Below are 18,025 nucleotides of genomic sequence, written 5' to 3'. Positions count from 1 at the left end.
CTACTGTAAGAATGCCTGGAGAAAATCTTCATAAGATATTTTTGAAGAGAGAGCTTTATCATAATATTCCAAAATACTAAATAACTCCTCTTCACTTAGGTTGATTTTGTACTCATGAAGAACCTACAAAAGACAGAAACAACTTTGAAATTTATTCCAGCACCTTGGATGACGATGAAGTAAAAACATTAGTTTACCTTGTTAAAATTTCTTTACAAAATAACTTTATGATTTAGCTCCACTTTATCTTAAGTTTCTGAGAATATTAGAAAATCAAATCCTCTTTATTATCTCCTGTTCTTCCCATGTCAGTAATGACTCCCTAGAATGTGTTTCTGAAAAGCTGCATACACATGGGGTTTTGTCTGCTATCCCAAATAGCACTTGCCTTAGGGGGAGGTTTGGGAAATGGGTAGCACCAATGTGTGTAGAAGCTGATTTACAAGAAGTGCATGTTTAGAAGGCTTTCAGTACTATCAGGAGATGGGTTCAAGAAATGGAGTATCTTCCTTTCTATCCTCCTTGGATGATCTGTAGTCTTTACATCCAGACAAACAGAAGGAGTAATGCAGTCACTCAAACTGTGCAAATCCCAAAGTATGTAATAATGCTCATGCTGTACTCAGTGCTTTTAATTTTCACAGGACAAATGCTTGGCCTATAGGCATACCTTCCGAACACTTCAGTGAGAAACCAATTTGAACAGGATGCATCTGGTTCACCTAATGCTAAAAATTTCACAAAATGCCTTTTTCAGTACTTCAGCAGTTTATATGTTCATAATGCCCCAACAGGAAAGAAAATAATTTACTGATTTCTGAGGATCCCTTCTGGTTTCAGATGCACTTCGGAATTTGAGCCCTGCAAGTGACCAGTAACATCATTAATCTTTGTGGGCCATGCCAGTTATCATTAGTTTTCTGGAAAACTCAGATTATTCTACATCTTTACCCCCTAACAACTCAGCATCTGAAATCACTAATGGCCCTGTGCAAATAGTACAGCCATAAACAGCAGCGTTACTGAAGTTACTATAGAGCTAATTTCCCCGTTTCAGTAAATTAAGTTACCTAGGAGATGAAGGGATCCATACCTCCACAGATCACTTTCTATCTTGTCAAATGGCCGATTAACACCTTTGCAGTAGTATTCTGGAATTGGGGATGGCTTTTTGATCTAAATCCACGAGGCATTAGATTTTATTCAATTTCTTATTTATTTTTCCTTATCTTAGGTCATGTTAGGGAAGCTTGATTTGAAAGCTGTTGACATAGCTTTAACTAGGAAAGATAATCATCACATGTCCTAGAGGAGTATGACAAATTAAAATCAAATGTAACGGGCCTGATCTTCACTCCTTCTCCCCTAAGTTTTGTCTGCTGAGGCAGTACCCAGGCAGGCAGAAAGCTGCAATGACAGACAGGGAGCCTCAGGCACAAAGATGATACAGCCACACTGATACTTCTTGTCCCCTAGCCTTCATGCAGGGGCAGCAGGGATTAGGTTTCAGCTATGTGGCAGTGCCAGAAGATATCATGTTCCCAACAATACTAAATAAGTAAAGATTTAAAAGAGCCATTCTGTGACTGGTACAATCTAAAGGGTTTTAGGCTGGTTCTTAGCAATGCTAGGCAGCAAGCTGGCTTCCTGCAGCTCCAGGGAAAAGGGAACTTCAGAAGCACACCCCATGACTGCTTTTTGCATTTAGGCATTTGCCAACTGTGATTGAGCATCCCAACCACCAGTTTATCAGTTCTTTAAAGCAGTAGTGATAAAAAGGAGTTTCCCAATGCATGCAGCATTAAATGGGTTTAGAGACCCACTGTATTATTTTCTTGCGATTGAGTAGCAAATATTCAGAATGCCTCTAGAACAGATTGTGATTATTATTCTTAGTAAAAACAATGTCAAATATTTTTAAATTAATTAAAGATTAAGCTTAAAGATTAAGCTAAGCAAAAATCAAACTCCCTGTGGATCTACATGAAGAAGCAACTCCTGATTCCAGACTCAATATATCTAGAATACACAGGTGTATATTTGCTGTTTGAGGGGATACAAGGTACCAAAATATTTGTAGAGGGTATGGATCCCTCACCTGGTACAAAATTATGCTGCACACAGAAAAGCAAAGAGAGAAACCAGTACAAGGGACTCTCAGATGGGGAGTACTTGGGCCCATTCCGCATTCAGAAGGGAACACATCAGTTGAAGGGCAACAGGATCCTGCAGCTGTAGCAGTGACTACAGGGAGACCTACCATAAGGAACTCATTCAATGCAGCCAACACTTCAATTCCCTTCCCGTGCATTTGTGAAAACTATGTATTTAAATGTTGTATAGGGACTAAGATTTTCTCTGTTTTATCTATGCTGTTATAGCAGGATCCCAACAAGATCCCAGACCTCCAGAAAGTATAATCGCGTGGAGAATGATTATCATGAGCAAAGGTCAGAGCTAAGGTTACAGAGAAGCTAGGATGAGTTTATATATCCTAGTTCAGGACTGTTCTTCAGAAAAATTTCAGTCAGGAAGCTCAGATTAAACTACTGTAATTTTTTGACTATTACCTACTAAATGCAACTTTGTCTGAAATCTGCAATATTTAACAGTCCAGTACGACTTTCATCATAAGATTTAAAAGTTCGCTTCATTGGTCTCCAGCAGTGCAATATCTGGGGCTGAATTCTTGTAATTGCACTGCAGAATGACATGGTTTGTGGTCCAGGACTCATCTAACAAAGTTGGATGAGAAATACAATCATTTACTGACATCATGGGCACAACTATAATGCAGAATGAAAAGGTACTGGCAAGTAATACTGACTTAATCGGCAACTGGTTGTCAAGTAGTTGTTTACATATTATTGTAAGATACTGTTTACATAAGATAATTTTAACCTACAGCATTTTAATATTCTTGGAAAGTGCAGATGGTATATTTACTTAATCACTGTGAACGCCCTAACTTTTTATTATTTGAAACTGATTCTGAAGTCAGTGTTACTTCTCAGATCTCAGTGTTTTTACATGTATCGTGCTTGTCCTTGTTTCAACTCCCTTTTTCAGTAATTTTTAATTGCCTGCAGTGTTCATTTTTCAGTTTTTTTTTTTTTTGGCTTTAGAATGACTGAATTCATAATCCAACTATGGGAGCAGTATGGTATTTAAGAAAAACAACCCTCCATGTACATTTTCCTCAGTACCAAAAATACCTTGCAATCAGTTTTTTAACACCTTTATAGTTCAACAGCTGGAAGATAGTGTTAATTTTACTTGGGAAATAGTGTCTTTTGTTATTTAGCCTGGCTAAGCTCCTTATGTCGTTGTACCCGGAACACATGTGAACTACAGAATTACTCCTTATGGTGAATTCATTCCATTTGTACAAAGCATTAATACTCCGGTATTACCATGAGTAAGGGACTTTGAGAAAAGTCAGCAAGCCTCAAGCCACCTTCAGGATCTGGATGTGCTCTATTACCATTTTATTTTCCTACAGGTCCTGCTCAACTTCTCCCCAACGCTCTGCTGGCATTATTATTTTAATTGGGTAAGCCAATTATGCCACATTTGTGCCAGTTGCACATGAGCTAGTCTTCTGACAAATGTCTCATTGTGAAGGAAATGCACAGTGGACTTTATACAACTGCTTTGTGGACATGGGCACCATGCTGTACCTATTGTTGTAAGAGGCCTGGTGGTCAGCTGCACCATTGTTCTGTGCTCTTGGTGTATTCCTCCTTCAGAACATGTAGCTGAGGAATGTGTGGATACATGAATAATGCAATTTCCAACCCAAAATACTGTGCACCCTTGTGGGTTGAAGGGAGGGAAAGAGCTCTTTACAGCGAATGCAACTTGGGTTATTTTCATAGCTCAGAGCCTGGATGCTTCCGTGAATCCCTAGGACATTGATTCTCTCAGGCTTTTGAGAAATAATTTTGCCTGCAACAAAATAAAATAAAAAAGGTTTTATTTGTTTTATTATTATTATTCCTTTTGATATTTATCTGTATAGCTATTAGGTGGAATGGGGTGAAAAATCTATGAGGAAATTTCATTTTAAATATTACATTATATAATGATTCTCAGAACATGGGCTGAGACCTTCATTATGTTTTCTGAACAGAATAAATAAAATAAAAATGATTCAAGACAACTACATACGGACTTAAAAATGACTGCTTTATCCACTCCAGAATACTGGGATGGAATTTTACTGCATCAGATTTGTATATAAAGGAAACCTTATGTAAGATAATGAGGTTCTTTGATGCAAAACTTACTAGTTTTACCTTACTCTCCCTACTTGTAGTGAATTCTTGATAATTCCTAATGATACTTTGGTAGCATACCTTGGTAGCAATCTGTTTGTCCCACATCTGAAAACTATTCAGTAATGTAATTTCTCTATAAAATGCTGCTACTAACCATATCTAAACTAATTAGGCACAGTAAGAAACAGCCTAAAAATGTAGCAGGCTCGCTGAATGAGCAGATTTGGAATTTGGCACTGTTCCTACTACATAACTTGATTGCGACGCTATTACTGATGACTTCCTTTCTGGGCCACTACAGCCAGTATTCTACATTTCTTCCAATCTTTTCTGCCTTAGAGCGGTACTACTGGCAGAGGGGAACAGCCTATGGGTAACTGTCTTTCATTGCAGCTTGAGGAATAGCTATGTGTGACAGGGAAAGCTGCAAGGGCACAATGTGGCTGATCAGCCCTGGCTACAAGGTGTTCTTAGTGGCCATTAACAGCAGTGCAAGTGAGAGCTTCCTCTGGACTTGTCTTACAGGGCTGGGCATGGGGCAGGGGCACAGCCTGCTATCAGTAGCTCCAGACTGGGCCCTCCTGAGACACATTCACTGCACTTTTTATTTCTAACTTGATTTTTATTTAGTTCAGCAAAAGCTCTTAAATGTTTTCCACTAGTAATTATTATCCACATTTTAGCAAATTTAACCAATTTACCATACAACTTGGGTACAAGGGAGCATGATCACAAGGAGTTAAATCTTCCAACTGAAGGAGATACCAAATGAATACTAACAATTAATATAAGAGGATTACATAAGAGAATGCTAGAATACTATGTCACTACAGAAGAAATTGAAAAAAAAAATGTAATTTTAATTTTTATATGCTTTGTTTGTACCGGTTTTTGTGGCTTCTGTATAATCACCCTTTGTAGCAGTGAGCTTTTCTGTGGTTTTAACAACAATATACAACTCTGAAGGAAGTCATGGTATGCAAATTTTCCATTCTTCTTGAAGTCATATTTTGTTGTTATTTGGTTAATTTCCTCTTTACTTAAACCCCAGTGGAATGTCTCTGCTATATCTGAAATAATACAGAAATGCAGAAAGAATATTCATTTTGTCATTCATAAAAATAGACAATCATTGTACTGTACACCAGTTTTAACAGGAATAATGTTGACAAGCTCAGTTTCAGTGACTGCTGCATAAATGTATTATGCAGCTATTGCTAGATGCAGGTATATACATATGCCTAAACTTATAGGGGTGGCAGTTCACATTTAACAGGGATTCAGGGGACTGATATCATGGTACTTTGGTTTTAAATGCACAAGAAGTATGCCTTCGTGCTAACTGTAATAAATGTTCTGATAAGCTAACATGTTCTTATACCAAGGAGTTTATATCTAATTACACAGGTGCACATTGTCTTATCACACATGCAAATGTCCTAAGAAAAACACTGAGAATTCTGTGTAGAAGAGAACACAACAGAAGAGCAGCATAGCTCATCTTGTCTAAGAGTAAAATCCAAGGTCCTTTGAAATCAGCAGGCATTCACCCATCAAGACCAGAGCAGCCAGAAGCACATACAAGATCACAGTATAAGATTGGTGAAGCTGTTCAGTTATCACTAGGCATGCTAAGGGTAGTGTACTGGGAAGGTGATGAGACAGCTTGTATGCAAACCAAAAGTATCAACAAGCATAGCCACGTTCTCTTTTTCTAAACAGTAGATAATTCTGAAGAAGAACATGAACTCATTGCACCCAAGTGTACAGTAAGCTGTTCTGCTCTGCAGTAGCAGGGTGGTACCTGGAGCAATCACACAGTGGATGCCATCTGATTAAAGTGGCCAATGGCCAGGACATCAGAAGGAAAACAGAACACATCTGAGAATGAATAGAGCACTTTTCAGATGGTAACAAGCCTAGGAAGTCTGACACTGGGATTTCTCCTAGCTTGCCAACATCCTTCTGGATGTCCTTGGATATCCTTTCTTGTCTTATTTTCTATTGTTTCACAGTTAAGGACAGGTGTAGAACATGCCGTTGCTGTCTGAGGACGGCTGGATGCTGGTGTCTAAAAGCAAGAGATAATGGTAATATTTTCTTCCAAGTTTTACTGGTTGTGTAGACGAAACACCAGATGACAAATCCAGTTTCTGGCTTTCCAGACTTGAAACTAATGTATCACCCAAACCATTTTTAAGTCTGATTTGAATTGTGTCAGCAAGTTAGAAAATTCTTAGTGTCAGAATGACACTACTCATTTAATAGGCCTTGACCACTTTTTTTTTTTTTAGTCATTATTATTATTTACTTTACTTGTAAATCTTTAATAGTTTCTCCAAACTGTTTCTTATTAAAGAACAGATCCTGTGTTTAAAAAGACATGTAATACCACCTTAGAATAAACAAATCAATGCAAAGTCACTGAATAATGCAGTAACAGTGCTTTGATTTGTTACTAGAGGAGTCAGTTCTGCAGTGCTTGTGTGCAGAGCCACAGAAAGAATAATGTGAGAGGATTGAAGTGCTTGGTGTCTTTTTGATTGCTGCCTCAGGAGTACTGTGGGTGAGCTGGAAGTAAAGCCCCAGCCTACCTATTAAGGTTGCACAAGCCGTAGTTATGCTTCTAGGTCCAACAAATAATCTCATATTTAGTGAGACTTCCCAGTGCTCCCTCAGGGGTCTCACTGGTGCAGACTTGCTGAGGAATCAAGCACATTTCCATGCAGCAAATGCTGCAGGGATGAATGCTGGTGAATGAACATCAGGCTGGCTGGGGTCTTTCCAACCACCGTGAGTTCTGGGAGACTTACATTCCCTTCCTGTTGTCTTATACTATCAGATCTAGCATTTACAGATAGCAAGGAGAAATTTTCCAGTGCTTTCTCTGAGAACTGGATCAAAGCATGAAGGACACATGCAGCTAATTGCCTGGGCTTTTCAAGAAAGAACCTACAGTTATTGCAATAATTGAGCTAGCAATGGGCCAGTGTTTAGATTTGCCAGCCGTGACAAGTTGTTTGCATCTTTAATTTACTCAATCTGTTTTATTTCTTTTTCATTAGCTAAACGTCTCCATGTAGAACCAGTTAGAAAATCCAAGCATGTTCCAGGCACTGAATAATTCTAAATATTTTATTTTTCTTCTGTAGGCTTGATTATAACCAAAGAACATGGAATAGGTGTGTGTAGATCCACAATATTGAATATTTCTGCCAGTATTTATTTCCAATCTTTCTGTCAGTCCTGTCACTAGCATAGAAGGCCAGAATGGCAGCTGAGGGGGACCAAAGTGCATTATTGACATTAAGCATAGATAGGGATGCCAAAGCAAAACTACTGCCTTCCTAATCCACTTCTCTTATCTCTCTTTGAGGTCTTATGATTAAGTTGCTGGTCTTATGATAAGTCTACCAGTAAGACTAGCAGCCATTAACAGCTGTAAGAGCTGTAATTTGGCATCCACCAAAAAGCAGAACAAGACCAGCAGAATGTAAACACCAAGTAGAAAACTGTAACTTCCAATCCTGCCTAGCCTTCTCAGATGACCATCTACATTTTTTATGTTGCTTTTTCAGCTATCGAGCTTTTGTTTACTTTGTTCACAGAAATGTGATTGTGCTTAAGAATAGAAATTTTATTTGCTATACAGTTCTGATGGATGTGCCTAAGGTAACAGCAGGGAATATTACTGGTATAAATCAATATATATGAGTTGACTTCAGTGGAGTTACGATTTAGCCCAATTTTTGTCATTGTAAAGCAAATATTTTACAAATAACTTCATTTGCTTATTAACAGATTTTCATGCCTGATTTCATGGGCAATCAATAGAAATACCTTCACTGAGTCCCACAGGTATTATTTTCAGCCTATGCACAGAGAAAAAAAAAAGAAAATTCATAAAATAACCACACTTACACTCTTTTGCCCTACTAGGGAAGATAATGTATTGGGACACTCAGGCTGAGAAGACACTTGTGGTTCCTGCATGGCACGGGTAGCTAGCTTGATAGAAGTTGCAAGACTAGTAATGCTGGGAGTGCTTGATGGCATCGTTACGAGTTCTGAGCTGAACTTTCTCAAAAAGTCCTGATATTTCAGCCATCCACCAGCATCAACATCCACTGTGTTCCAAAGATTTTTGAACTACTGAAGAAGCAAAAGATGACTTTTGCAAATGCTGGTTTTACAACAGCATCCCCTAAGGTACTAACAATGTGACAAAATGTATTGAAAAAAAAGGAAGAAGATGACTTAGAATAGAAGGAATCCTAGGGTTCATCTTATTAAAAAAATCATAGTTTCTCTGCAGAAGCCTGCACAAAACTGGGAAAACAATGAAAAAGGGACTTCTGCAGGACATTTTTTAATCGAATTGAGCCCTTAGTGTGCTGATTATACTACTAAACCCTGTGATTAGACACAGTGATTGAGGTGCTGTATAGAAGAATAACATTTTATCATGAGATATATATCAAATACAGTGCACGTGCATCCTGACTAAGTACCATTAAGGAGAATTTCTCACGCTATTGGGTACACCTAAGTTCTACAGCCACCTCAGTAAGCCATTAACGTTCCTCAGTTATTGTACTTGCATCACCAAATTATTTCACCCCAAGGGCAAAAAATGAATCAGCATGAAAGAACACAGCAGAAAATCTTTACAGCCTTTCGAATCACATAAAGTTATGAGATACTGCCAGGAACCATACCTCTACACTACTGACAGCCTGTGAAAGTCCTGGGGACAGCTGCTGATGCCCTTGTTTCTGCTGCCTGAAAGGATCTGTGGAGGTCTGATGGCTGCTTGGCACAAGGCAGGGCAGGTATCCCGCTCTCTGCGTGATGTATGGCACTGTAAGGATGAGGTTGGGCTGTTTTTCACTGAACAGCTCTATATTCCATAAGTAGCTGTGCTGAATTTAATGGGACTACTCATGATATAAGCTACTAATCAAAGCAGGGATTATCACAGTCTGCCCTTAAATAAGCTGCACTCATTTTGAAAGTGTTTCAAGAGTCATCAGTATCCTTTTTTAGGGCCTTCATTTTTGATTTTTAATATAAATCTATTTGGGAACCTCAGATTGCTTTTGATTTGATCTTTTCCGTTAGAGACTTAAACCCTAAAGGAAACTAGTCACCTCTTTGATGAATGTGCCAAGTTGCAGTCAAACTTCAAAGGGCAAAGGATACATTTTGAATTTCCTTTCAACTTTCCCCCATTGGCCTGGCTGCTACCACATTATGAATTATAAACAATTCTATTTTGCACTTGTGATTACACTTCACACTACATGTGAGGATCTCAAAGTGTATTACAAACTTCAATTAAATAGAACAATACCCCAATAAGCTGGGTTACCTATAGTTAGAAACTTTAAACAGACAACAAAATGTAGCCATTTTGAGGACTGCAAATAGTTCAAGCAAGTCAAGGTAGTTCAAGCAGAGGAGGAAAGTGCCTGTAATAAAAAGGGGGGTGTCACTCAGGAAGATATTAATCAACAGCTTGTTTGCCATTTGTTTACACCTTTTATGAGAAAGGCCACACTATCAGAAATTCAGAAGACTAAGAAGCCAAATTTCAGGAAGAAAGTCTTTGTCCATTACTTGATATGGATTCCAAACAAGTCTTGCTAATAGCAAACAGTAAGTGGCCATCACTCAGAAAAGGATAAAAGACAACATTTTTTGTGAAGTCATCCAGACTATGACTATTAGTAACACTTTTGTAACAACTCTGAGCAGTGACAACAGCTTGAACAGCAGGGGTTTGGTTTAGCAGTGGCAAATCCTGTACCCAGATTGGAAGGCTCTCCTGGAGCATCTTCATATAGATATACGTAGGCATATCTTTGAGAGACCTGTCAAAATCAAAATATCTGGAGATACAGGGCTTGAGTCTCACTCGCGCAGAGGATGCTGCTTACATAAATGAGGCTCCTCAGGCTTGCTTCTCATTGTTATTATGCATGACAGTTTCTATCAGGATTTTTTTTCTTTACTTCTCTGAGGCTCTTTTAAGTATAAAATAACTCCTGTGTCCTTTTGTTTCGTCTTGAGCGTAAAGTAGACAGAATCTAGTCTGGACAACTTTTCAGCTGGAGATGCCTGCCTTCCTGCTTCTAAAAAGGAAAAAACAAGAGATTTTTCACAACTCGGTTAGGAGTATGTGTGCCCTCCTGCCTTAGAATCATAGAATCATAGAATATCCTGAGTTGGAAGGGACCCACAAGGATCATAGAGTCCAACTCCTGGCAGCATACAGGTCTACCCAAAAATTCAGACCATGTGACTAAGTGCACAATCCAAACGCTTCTTAAACTCCAACAGGCTTAGTGCAGTGACTGGGGAGCCTGTTCCAGTGCACGACAACCCTCTCAGTGAAGAACCTCTTCCTGATGTCCAGCCTGAACTTCCTCTGTCACAGCTTGACGCCATTCCCGCGGGTCCTATCGCTGGTCACTAAAGACAATGGTCACATCACTGGTCACTAAAGAGAATAGATCGGCGCCTTCCCCTCCACTCCCCCTTCATGAGGAAGCTGTAGACCGTGATGAGGTCTCTCCTCAGCCTCCTCTTTTCCAGGCTGAACAGGCCAAGTGACCTCAGTCGCTCCTCATATATCTTCCCCTCTAGGCCCTTCACCACCTTTGTAGCCCTCCTCTGGACACTCTCCAACAGTTTCATGTCCTTTTTGTACTGTGGTGCCCAGAACTCCACACAGTACTCGAGATGAAGCCACACCAGTGCAGAGTAGAGCGGGACAATAACTTCCCTCGACCGACTAGCAATGCGGTGCTTGATGCACCCCAGGATACGGTTGGCCCTCCTGGCTGCCAGGGCACACTGCTGGCTCATATTCAGCTTGCTGTCAACCACAACCCCCAGATCCCTCTCTGAGGGGCTGCTCTCCAGCATCTCATCGCCCAGTCTGTACATATAGCGAGGGTTTCCCTGTCCCAGATGCAGGACCTGGCAATTGCTCTCATTAAACTTCATGTGGTTGGTGATTGCCCAGCTCTCCAATTGGTCCAGATCTCTCTGCAATGCCTTTCCACCCTTAACAGAGTCAACAACTCCAAGTTTAGTGTCATCAGCAAATTTGCTCAAAACACCTTCTAGTCCTACATCCAAATGTTAGCCATGAAAAGACCTTGGATCTTCCACTCAGTGGTTCACAGGGATAAGGAAACAGCATCACCAAATTTTCACTTCTGCTTTCATCTGGTGTGGAGGCTCCAGGTTTGAGAAGACCTGGCAGTTGCTCTTGATACCTCACTAGCAATATGATGACCAGGAATAGAGCACACAGGCCATTTGTTCTGTAATTTTCAAGGGGGAAGCAGAAAATACTTTGATTTTTTTAGTGCTTTCATTTGCTATTATACATATGCATAGCAGTGCCCAATAATATGGCAGACTCTCTACTGTAATTACAAGCAGACCCCACTCCTGTCTGCAATTTGTAGTCGAAAGTGCTGGTGGGAAATACTGGGCCAAAAAATCAGAGGATATATATGTGCAATGAGCAAAGTACCAAAATAATTTTCTAGCATCTAGACAAGCATAAGAGTTCTGTGTCTTGTCTTTCAGTTTCCAAAATAATATTGATGCAGTCACAGGCATGAAGGTTGGAGTGCTGTTAAGTAAAATATGAAACTTTGTAATCAAAGTTACCTCTGGTTTGATTATTCACCTAGTTTTGGACTAGGAAAAAATCACAGTGAAACATCATTAGCAAAGATAAAAAGTTGTCTCTTTTTACTTTAAATTCAGCAGAAACATAATCTTAGGAAAGATGGGAACCTCAGATTCCACTGAGATTAACACATGTCTAACCAGGTGCTTCGTAGAGACAGATTCATGTCATGACTTTCATCACTCAAGCTAAATTCAAGGTTACATGAACTCTGCTAGCACTAATCTGGGGGAATCTTTAATCCAGAAAAGTAGCTGAGAGGTGGCCGGGAAACATCAAATGCTTGCCCCTTTCATTGTCCAGCGAGGGCAGGACAAAATAGCTACTGAGAAAATGGAATTTGCATTAGATCCCCATGAAAGTACTTTCTATTCCATGCTGACAATGCACCTCCCTGCCCCTCAACCCCATCGACCCTAGAAGTGACTTAACTCAAAATTGAAAAAAGAAACTTTTAAAATAGTGAATACACAGATGAAGAGCTAAGGAAAGAGAGCTACTGCAGTTTAAATTCACAACGTTATTAGCAATAGCATCTCCGTGACTTTGCTTTAGAAAGCCTGTGGTTATTATAGTTCACAACTATACTCAGAGATAAGGAAAAAAATGATATCCCACAAATGTAGCAACAAATGTTCATGGAGTGAGAGTCTTAAAACATTTTCATTTATTCCAACTTGTTAAACAAGTTCTTGCCTATTCAGAACAATATGCAAATGTGTCTATAGCCATAGTCAATTTACCTGTTGTACACTTAAACTAACAATAAAAAATAAAAGAGTTTTCTTACTTGTTCTTCAGTCAGCTGCTGAAAATGTCGGTTACAAATATCCCAGAACTCCTCTTTTGATATCGTGTTATCTTTCGAAGAGTCAATATCTTTAAACTCTTGTGCAATCCTGTTTAAGCAAGCAGTTGCTACTTCTGGTATCTGTGAGAGTTTGCCTCTCTTTGACAGCTCCCAAGAAGATTTAGGCAGAATGACTTTTTGCCCTTCCTCAGTCTAGACAAAACATACACACAGAATCAGTAATGGATCCACTGAATAAATTATAAATCATGGTGTGGCATTCAGCCAGCCAAAGAGGGAAAAGTCCACGGAGAAGGTGGCCTTGGAGATCCCGCAGGCAGTAAAACCTGCTTCCAGGAATTCTGGCTTATACCACAAAAGAGAAAAGGGGCTATGTACATAGTTAAGGGGAAAAATAGACTCTCTATAAATGCGATCCAACTGGTGACAGGCCAACAAAAGCACAGAATTCCAAGACTGACCTACACATTTACAAAGGTCTAAAAAACTGGGTGATCTTACAAAGAGGGCTATTCTGTTAATGCAGAAAAAGGGAAGTAAACGCTAAGTAGTCCAAATATCCCAAATACGTTCTTCTCATCTGAATAGTCTTTAGCACACAGTGGAAATCTCTTTGATTTAAAAGGCACTTCAGTCCTGAAATGAAAGAGAGGGCAATTATTTCCCTTCATTTCTAAGTCCCAGGTATATTCACTGTGGCACTTTCAAATCTGGTCATCCACAGTAGGAATACAGCAGCTAAATATTGCAGTTGAATATTGCAAAGGTAGAGAATGTGTAAAGGTAGAGCAGAGAAGGGGTTCGAAACGTGTGTTAATGCTTGCACGAGGTGTGCACCAATCCTTTTTTCTGTGTATTGCTTTCAATTTAACACCAGTGTGTTGCTGTTAAAATCTACCACCAAAGCTTCCTCCTAACTAAACTCCCATTATGCATTCTGCAGGGTGAAAATCCACACTTTGAGTAAATGCAGTAGGAGGTCATGTGGCAAGCAGAGATAAAAGCTACAAAATACAGTTGTTTGGAATAAACTGCAGAGTAAAGAACTGCTGTGCTTTGGTACAGTCATACCTGAGAATACCAAAAGATTCACTGCGCGTGCAAAAAGATACATTTCATAAAATTAAATATCAGTGAAGCCTATATAGCATTTGCATTCTATCTCTAGCAAGCTCAGTTTTTTAAAATGGAATCAAGTTTTACTTATAAAATTAGCCCCAGGAATGGCACAATAATAGTAATTAAAAAGCAGTACCAGAATTCTGAAAAAACAACTACTTATTTTCAGGAACGGAAGCCAACTTTCCACCCACTGGCACTGTCTAAACTAAATACGTAAAATATCTTGAAAGTAAAGTTTTCACAAACAGAAGCAGTAGCCATCTTTACTATAGCTAAGGTAAGAGATAAAAACAACAAAAAAATAATCTGTTTTTGGTTCAAAGATGTTTCTTTACAGCACGTTAAATGTTACTACTATATTTTATACCTCCATGTTTAAGCATATAAGCTTTGCCATCTTCCTGCTCCATGCAATATGAAATATCAAAAAAGAAACAGATGGCTTTTTGTCCTGAGCTCCTGTTTCCTTGTCATGTCTCACATGATCATTATAACTGAATGGAAAAGAAAATATGTTTCTTACAGAACTGCAAGAAGCCTGCCTCTGATCAGAAGACTCCCCTATTTTCAGATGCAAATAACACTTTTCAGTATTAACCATGCTTTACATAAAACATTTCTGCAGGATAGGTATTACAGCTGCATTACCAAGAGAAGAAACACAAGAAGTGGAATTATTCATGCAGACATGGAGCCAGGTCCTTGCTGTTGTCAGGAAATGAAGATTGCCAGGCATGGTCCAGTACCAGGCATACCTTCTGCCTACCTGCCAGTCTAAGACTAGAAACCACGTCACCTCTGCTTTTAATTATTCTTATGAAGCCAAAGACTTAGAGAAAGCATTACTGCCCTGCAACCTTTTAAAGAAGCATAGTTGGAAAGTGCAAGCTTTCCTAATTTATTTAATTTCAAGAGCTTTTTGTTTATTTCATAAGACCTAACACTCTTTGATCTTAAAATGGTCAGAAAGCTAATAAAAAAAACTTGTTCTTCTTGTAAAGCACAGATTGAAAACTAGAAAACCATTTATATTCAGTTATTGCCTTTCATTCATCTACTACCTTCAGTTAGTACATTCATTGTACACCTGTGACTGTATCATCTGCAGCTAAAATTATCACCTTCAGCTGAAGTAGTCGAGCTGGGGCCTAAAATTTCAGCGTCTGGTCTGGGCATCTGGATTTTTAAGTACACACAGCATGGGCATGTTTCTTAGCTTTGTTCTGTCTCAATTTAACCTCATGACTGAAAGGAAGTAACAGAATGAATCTGATTCAGAGCTGTGCAGGTTATGTCCTAGTGGTGCTTACAGACAATTTATAGAAGAATTTTTTTGGGCTAGAAAAAGGGATAGTTTTCTTTTAGCTGATTTTCTGCTATTCACTGCAAAGTACTCCACTCATCCCATCAAGCTCTTTATTTATCTCATTTCAGAATTCAGGGGAGAGGGCTCTGTACCTTGCTCCTGCTCTGTAGCTTCTCAAATCGCTGTAGGTCTTGGAGAGTTACCTGCCCCACACCATGCCAGCTGCTGCTGTAGGCTCTGACCTCCAGACTACCTGACCATCCTGCTCAGCACCCGTGTACCAGGAAGGCTCTGAGCAGGCATGAGACCTCTCTAGCATCTCTCAGCTCTTCACAGACTTTCCTGTCTCTCCTAATACTTTTTGTAAGAGCCTTCAAAGGATCATGTAAATCCACTTTCACCTCCTGCTTTTGCCAAGAGAGATGAGGCATTATTGCAAGGCTTTTCTCATGGGCTGCTCTATGTAGATCACTTGCTGTTCAAAGTAGGGCTGCATTTTTCTTCTTTAGAAAGTTCTCTGCACAGTCTCATGTCCTTTTCTATAAATGGCACAACTATGCTGATTAGTAATAAAAGAAGGCTCCACCACCCACACCTGCTCAGCGTAGCTCCATTCCTGCAGCTCCTTCCTGTTTCTAGAAGAATTTTCTATTAAGTTTTTTTTTTTTTTAATTATAAAGTAAATCAGAACATCCAGATAAATTACAGTTTCGCTGGCCTTGTCACAAGTCTGACCTCTCTCCCTTTCTGGGGAGGTTCAGACAGCAAAGGTCTTGGGAAACTGCTTGCACAAGAAGCCTCTTGTATCTTTCCCTGAAAAAGGATGCATTTTCCTCTTTGTATGTGAGAATGACCTTTGCCAGGAGTAATCATCCTTTTGACAATTTACATAGTTGTAGAGGTTTCTGTGCTTACCCGTGGGACCATCCTTTACCCTAACAACAAGTATCTTCAGGTAGTTTTCCATAAATTGCTCTTCCCTAAAGATGTGTGGAAGCAGCAGAGTTAGTTGCCTGAGTGTGGTTTGGGGTGGAAATGCATTTTGTTCTTGTGTTCAAACAACCAGTAATATATTGCCACCAGCCAGCCAGTTCTAGCTCTTAGATTCTGATTAAAAAGTTCCAGTATTACAGAGAGGCCTGTGTTTTACCACTGGTTTGTAAGTGGAGCTATATCCTCATCTGGCAATGATCAGTTTAGCTGCATTAACCTGAGTGCTGATTTACGCCTGCTGAGGATTTCATAGCTGGTGGGCAACAAGAGCTTGCAATAATAAGTGTAATTACAAATAAAAGATGAATACTCCAGTAAGGGTCATTTTGTAAGGTAGCATTTTTGTTTTGACCAACTGTTTGCAACCCACATACTCAAGTTTTGAGGTCACATTTGCAGGATAAAACACTCTGTAGTGTTTAGCATTTGTAATGGCATACGATGATTTGACAAAATGATTTAACACAATGAGTCAAAGAGTACTCTTTTTCAAACTTTGCCTTGTCTACAAAAATGCCACAGCCCTCTACATGTAATTAAAATAAGAGCTGTATCAAATAAATATGAAACATTAAGCCTAGGTAGAACTGGATTGAGAAGCAGGAGCCATAGGGAGGACTCCCTGCTCTTCTTTCTTCTCAGCAGTGTCTAGCCCATCAGTACTACATCTGATGGTCTAATACTATGTTCTCAAAACCATTATCGCTCCTTTCTCCTTTTCCTCCTCTTCAAGTAAATATAAAGCGAAGGAGAGGCTTTCATCCCAAGGAAAATTTTACCATTTTAAAATTTTGCTTTCTAGCCTTAAATAGGGGCAGAAGCACAACTAGGGGGAGGCTGGGTAGCAGGAACGGAATTTAAATTCCAAAAGATGCTGTTCTGAGAGGGGCAGAGTAGATTATCTGGGATTTTGTTTCAAGAAATAAACTTTCTGAGCAGTTTTGGTTGTGGTATCCTGTAGGTATTTTTGTTAGACCTTTTTGTTCATTACTCCAGAGAAGGAAAGGGAGGTACAGTGTTGGTGAGCATTGTCAATAGGAAGAGATCTCAAACAAGTAATTCCAGCACAATGAGGGATGGCACATCGTAGTCAAGGGGAGGGCAGTGCAAAGAAGAGCAGAAGCAACGAAGGGAAATTTCTGATCCAGTTTCACTATGTATTATTAGTAACTTGGGGTTGTATCATGGCACAAGGAAAGATTTGATATTTGTCAGCCTGAAGCAGATGTAAAACTGGAAAAGACACTAACATGCACATATCCCAGAAGGGATATTTCCCTGGAGAACGGCTGTTCTACGTGAGGACAAAGTTTGTGGAGCTTCTGACTGAGGATAGGCATGTGATCAGCAGGCCTGGTCATCTCTGGTGCAGCAGGTCACGACTGCTGAGTCAGCTGTCTGCCCAAGTAACTGGCCCAGAGCACGAGGGCCAGAGGTTCAGTAGATGAAGACTAATGAACAAACCTGTAAAACTCCCACCCCCAAAACAGGGAAAAGCACCACATCCGTACAGCAGGTCTTCACATATTCCTGGTGCAATTGCACAGGAAGATCATAGCTGCAATTGAAATTCATCTTCCCATGCCTGAACACAGTGCACAAGGGTTGGCTTAATAACACTGATGAATTTAGGAAGCACGAGTATGGAAAGACTGAGGAGAGGATGCCAATCCTATGTTGCATGGTCTTTTTTGGTTTGTTTGTTTGTTTGTTTTTGGAACAATATAGTTACAATATAGTCATAGTAGCTCTGGAACTATATAGTTACAACAGATACACTGTAGAGTTGCACTCAGTGCAAA

At 39.6% G+C, this 18,025-nt stretch overlaps 1 protein-coding gene across 1 annotated transcript in view; it reads right to left on the bottom strand.

Annotated features, from left to right (window-relative positions):
- EFCAB6 (EF-hand calcium binding domain 6) overlaps positions 1–18,025 on the bottom strand; it is a 50,672-nt gene continuing 32,647 nt past the window's right edge. Inside the window, 6 exon segments of the mRNA XM_050710361.1 lie at positions 1–123; positions 2,571–2,735; positions 5,166–5,350; positions 6,200–6,281; positions 8,202–8,429; positions 12,782–12,994. Of these exon segments, the coding sequence (XP_050566318.1) occupies positions 1–123; positions 2,571–2,735; positions 5,166–5,350; positions 6,200–6,281; positions 8,202–8,429; positions 12,782–12,994 (996 nt within the window).

Source organism: Cygnus atratus, chromosome 1, assembly GCF_013377495.2.
Source record: "Cygnus atratus isolate AKBS03 ecotype Queensland, Australia chromosome 1, CAtr_DNAZoo_HiC_assembly, whole genome shotgun sequence".
NCBI classification, from domain to species: domain Eukaryota; kingdom Metazoa; phylum Chordata; class Aves; order Anseriformes; family Anatidae; genus Cygnus; species Cygnus atratus.
Note: the sequence above shows the minus strand (reverse complement) of the source record. Positions and strands in the feature narration are given on the sequence as shown.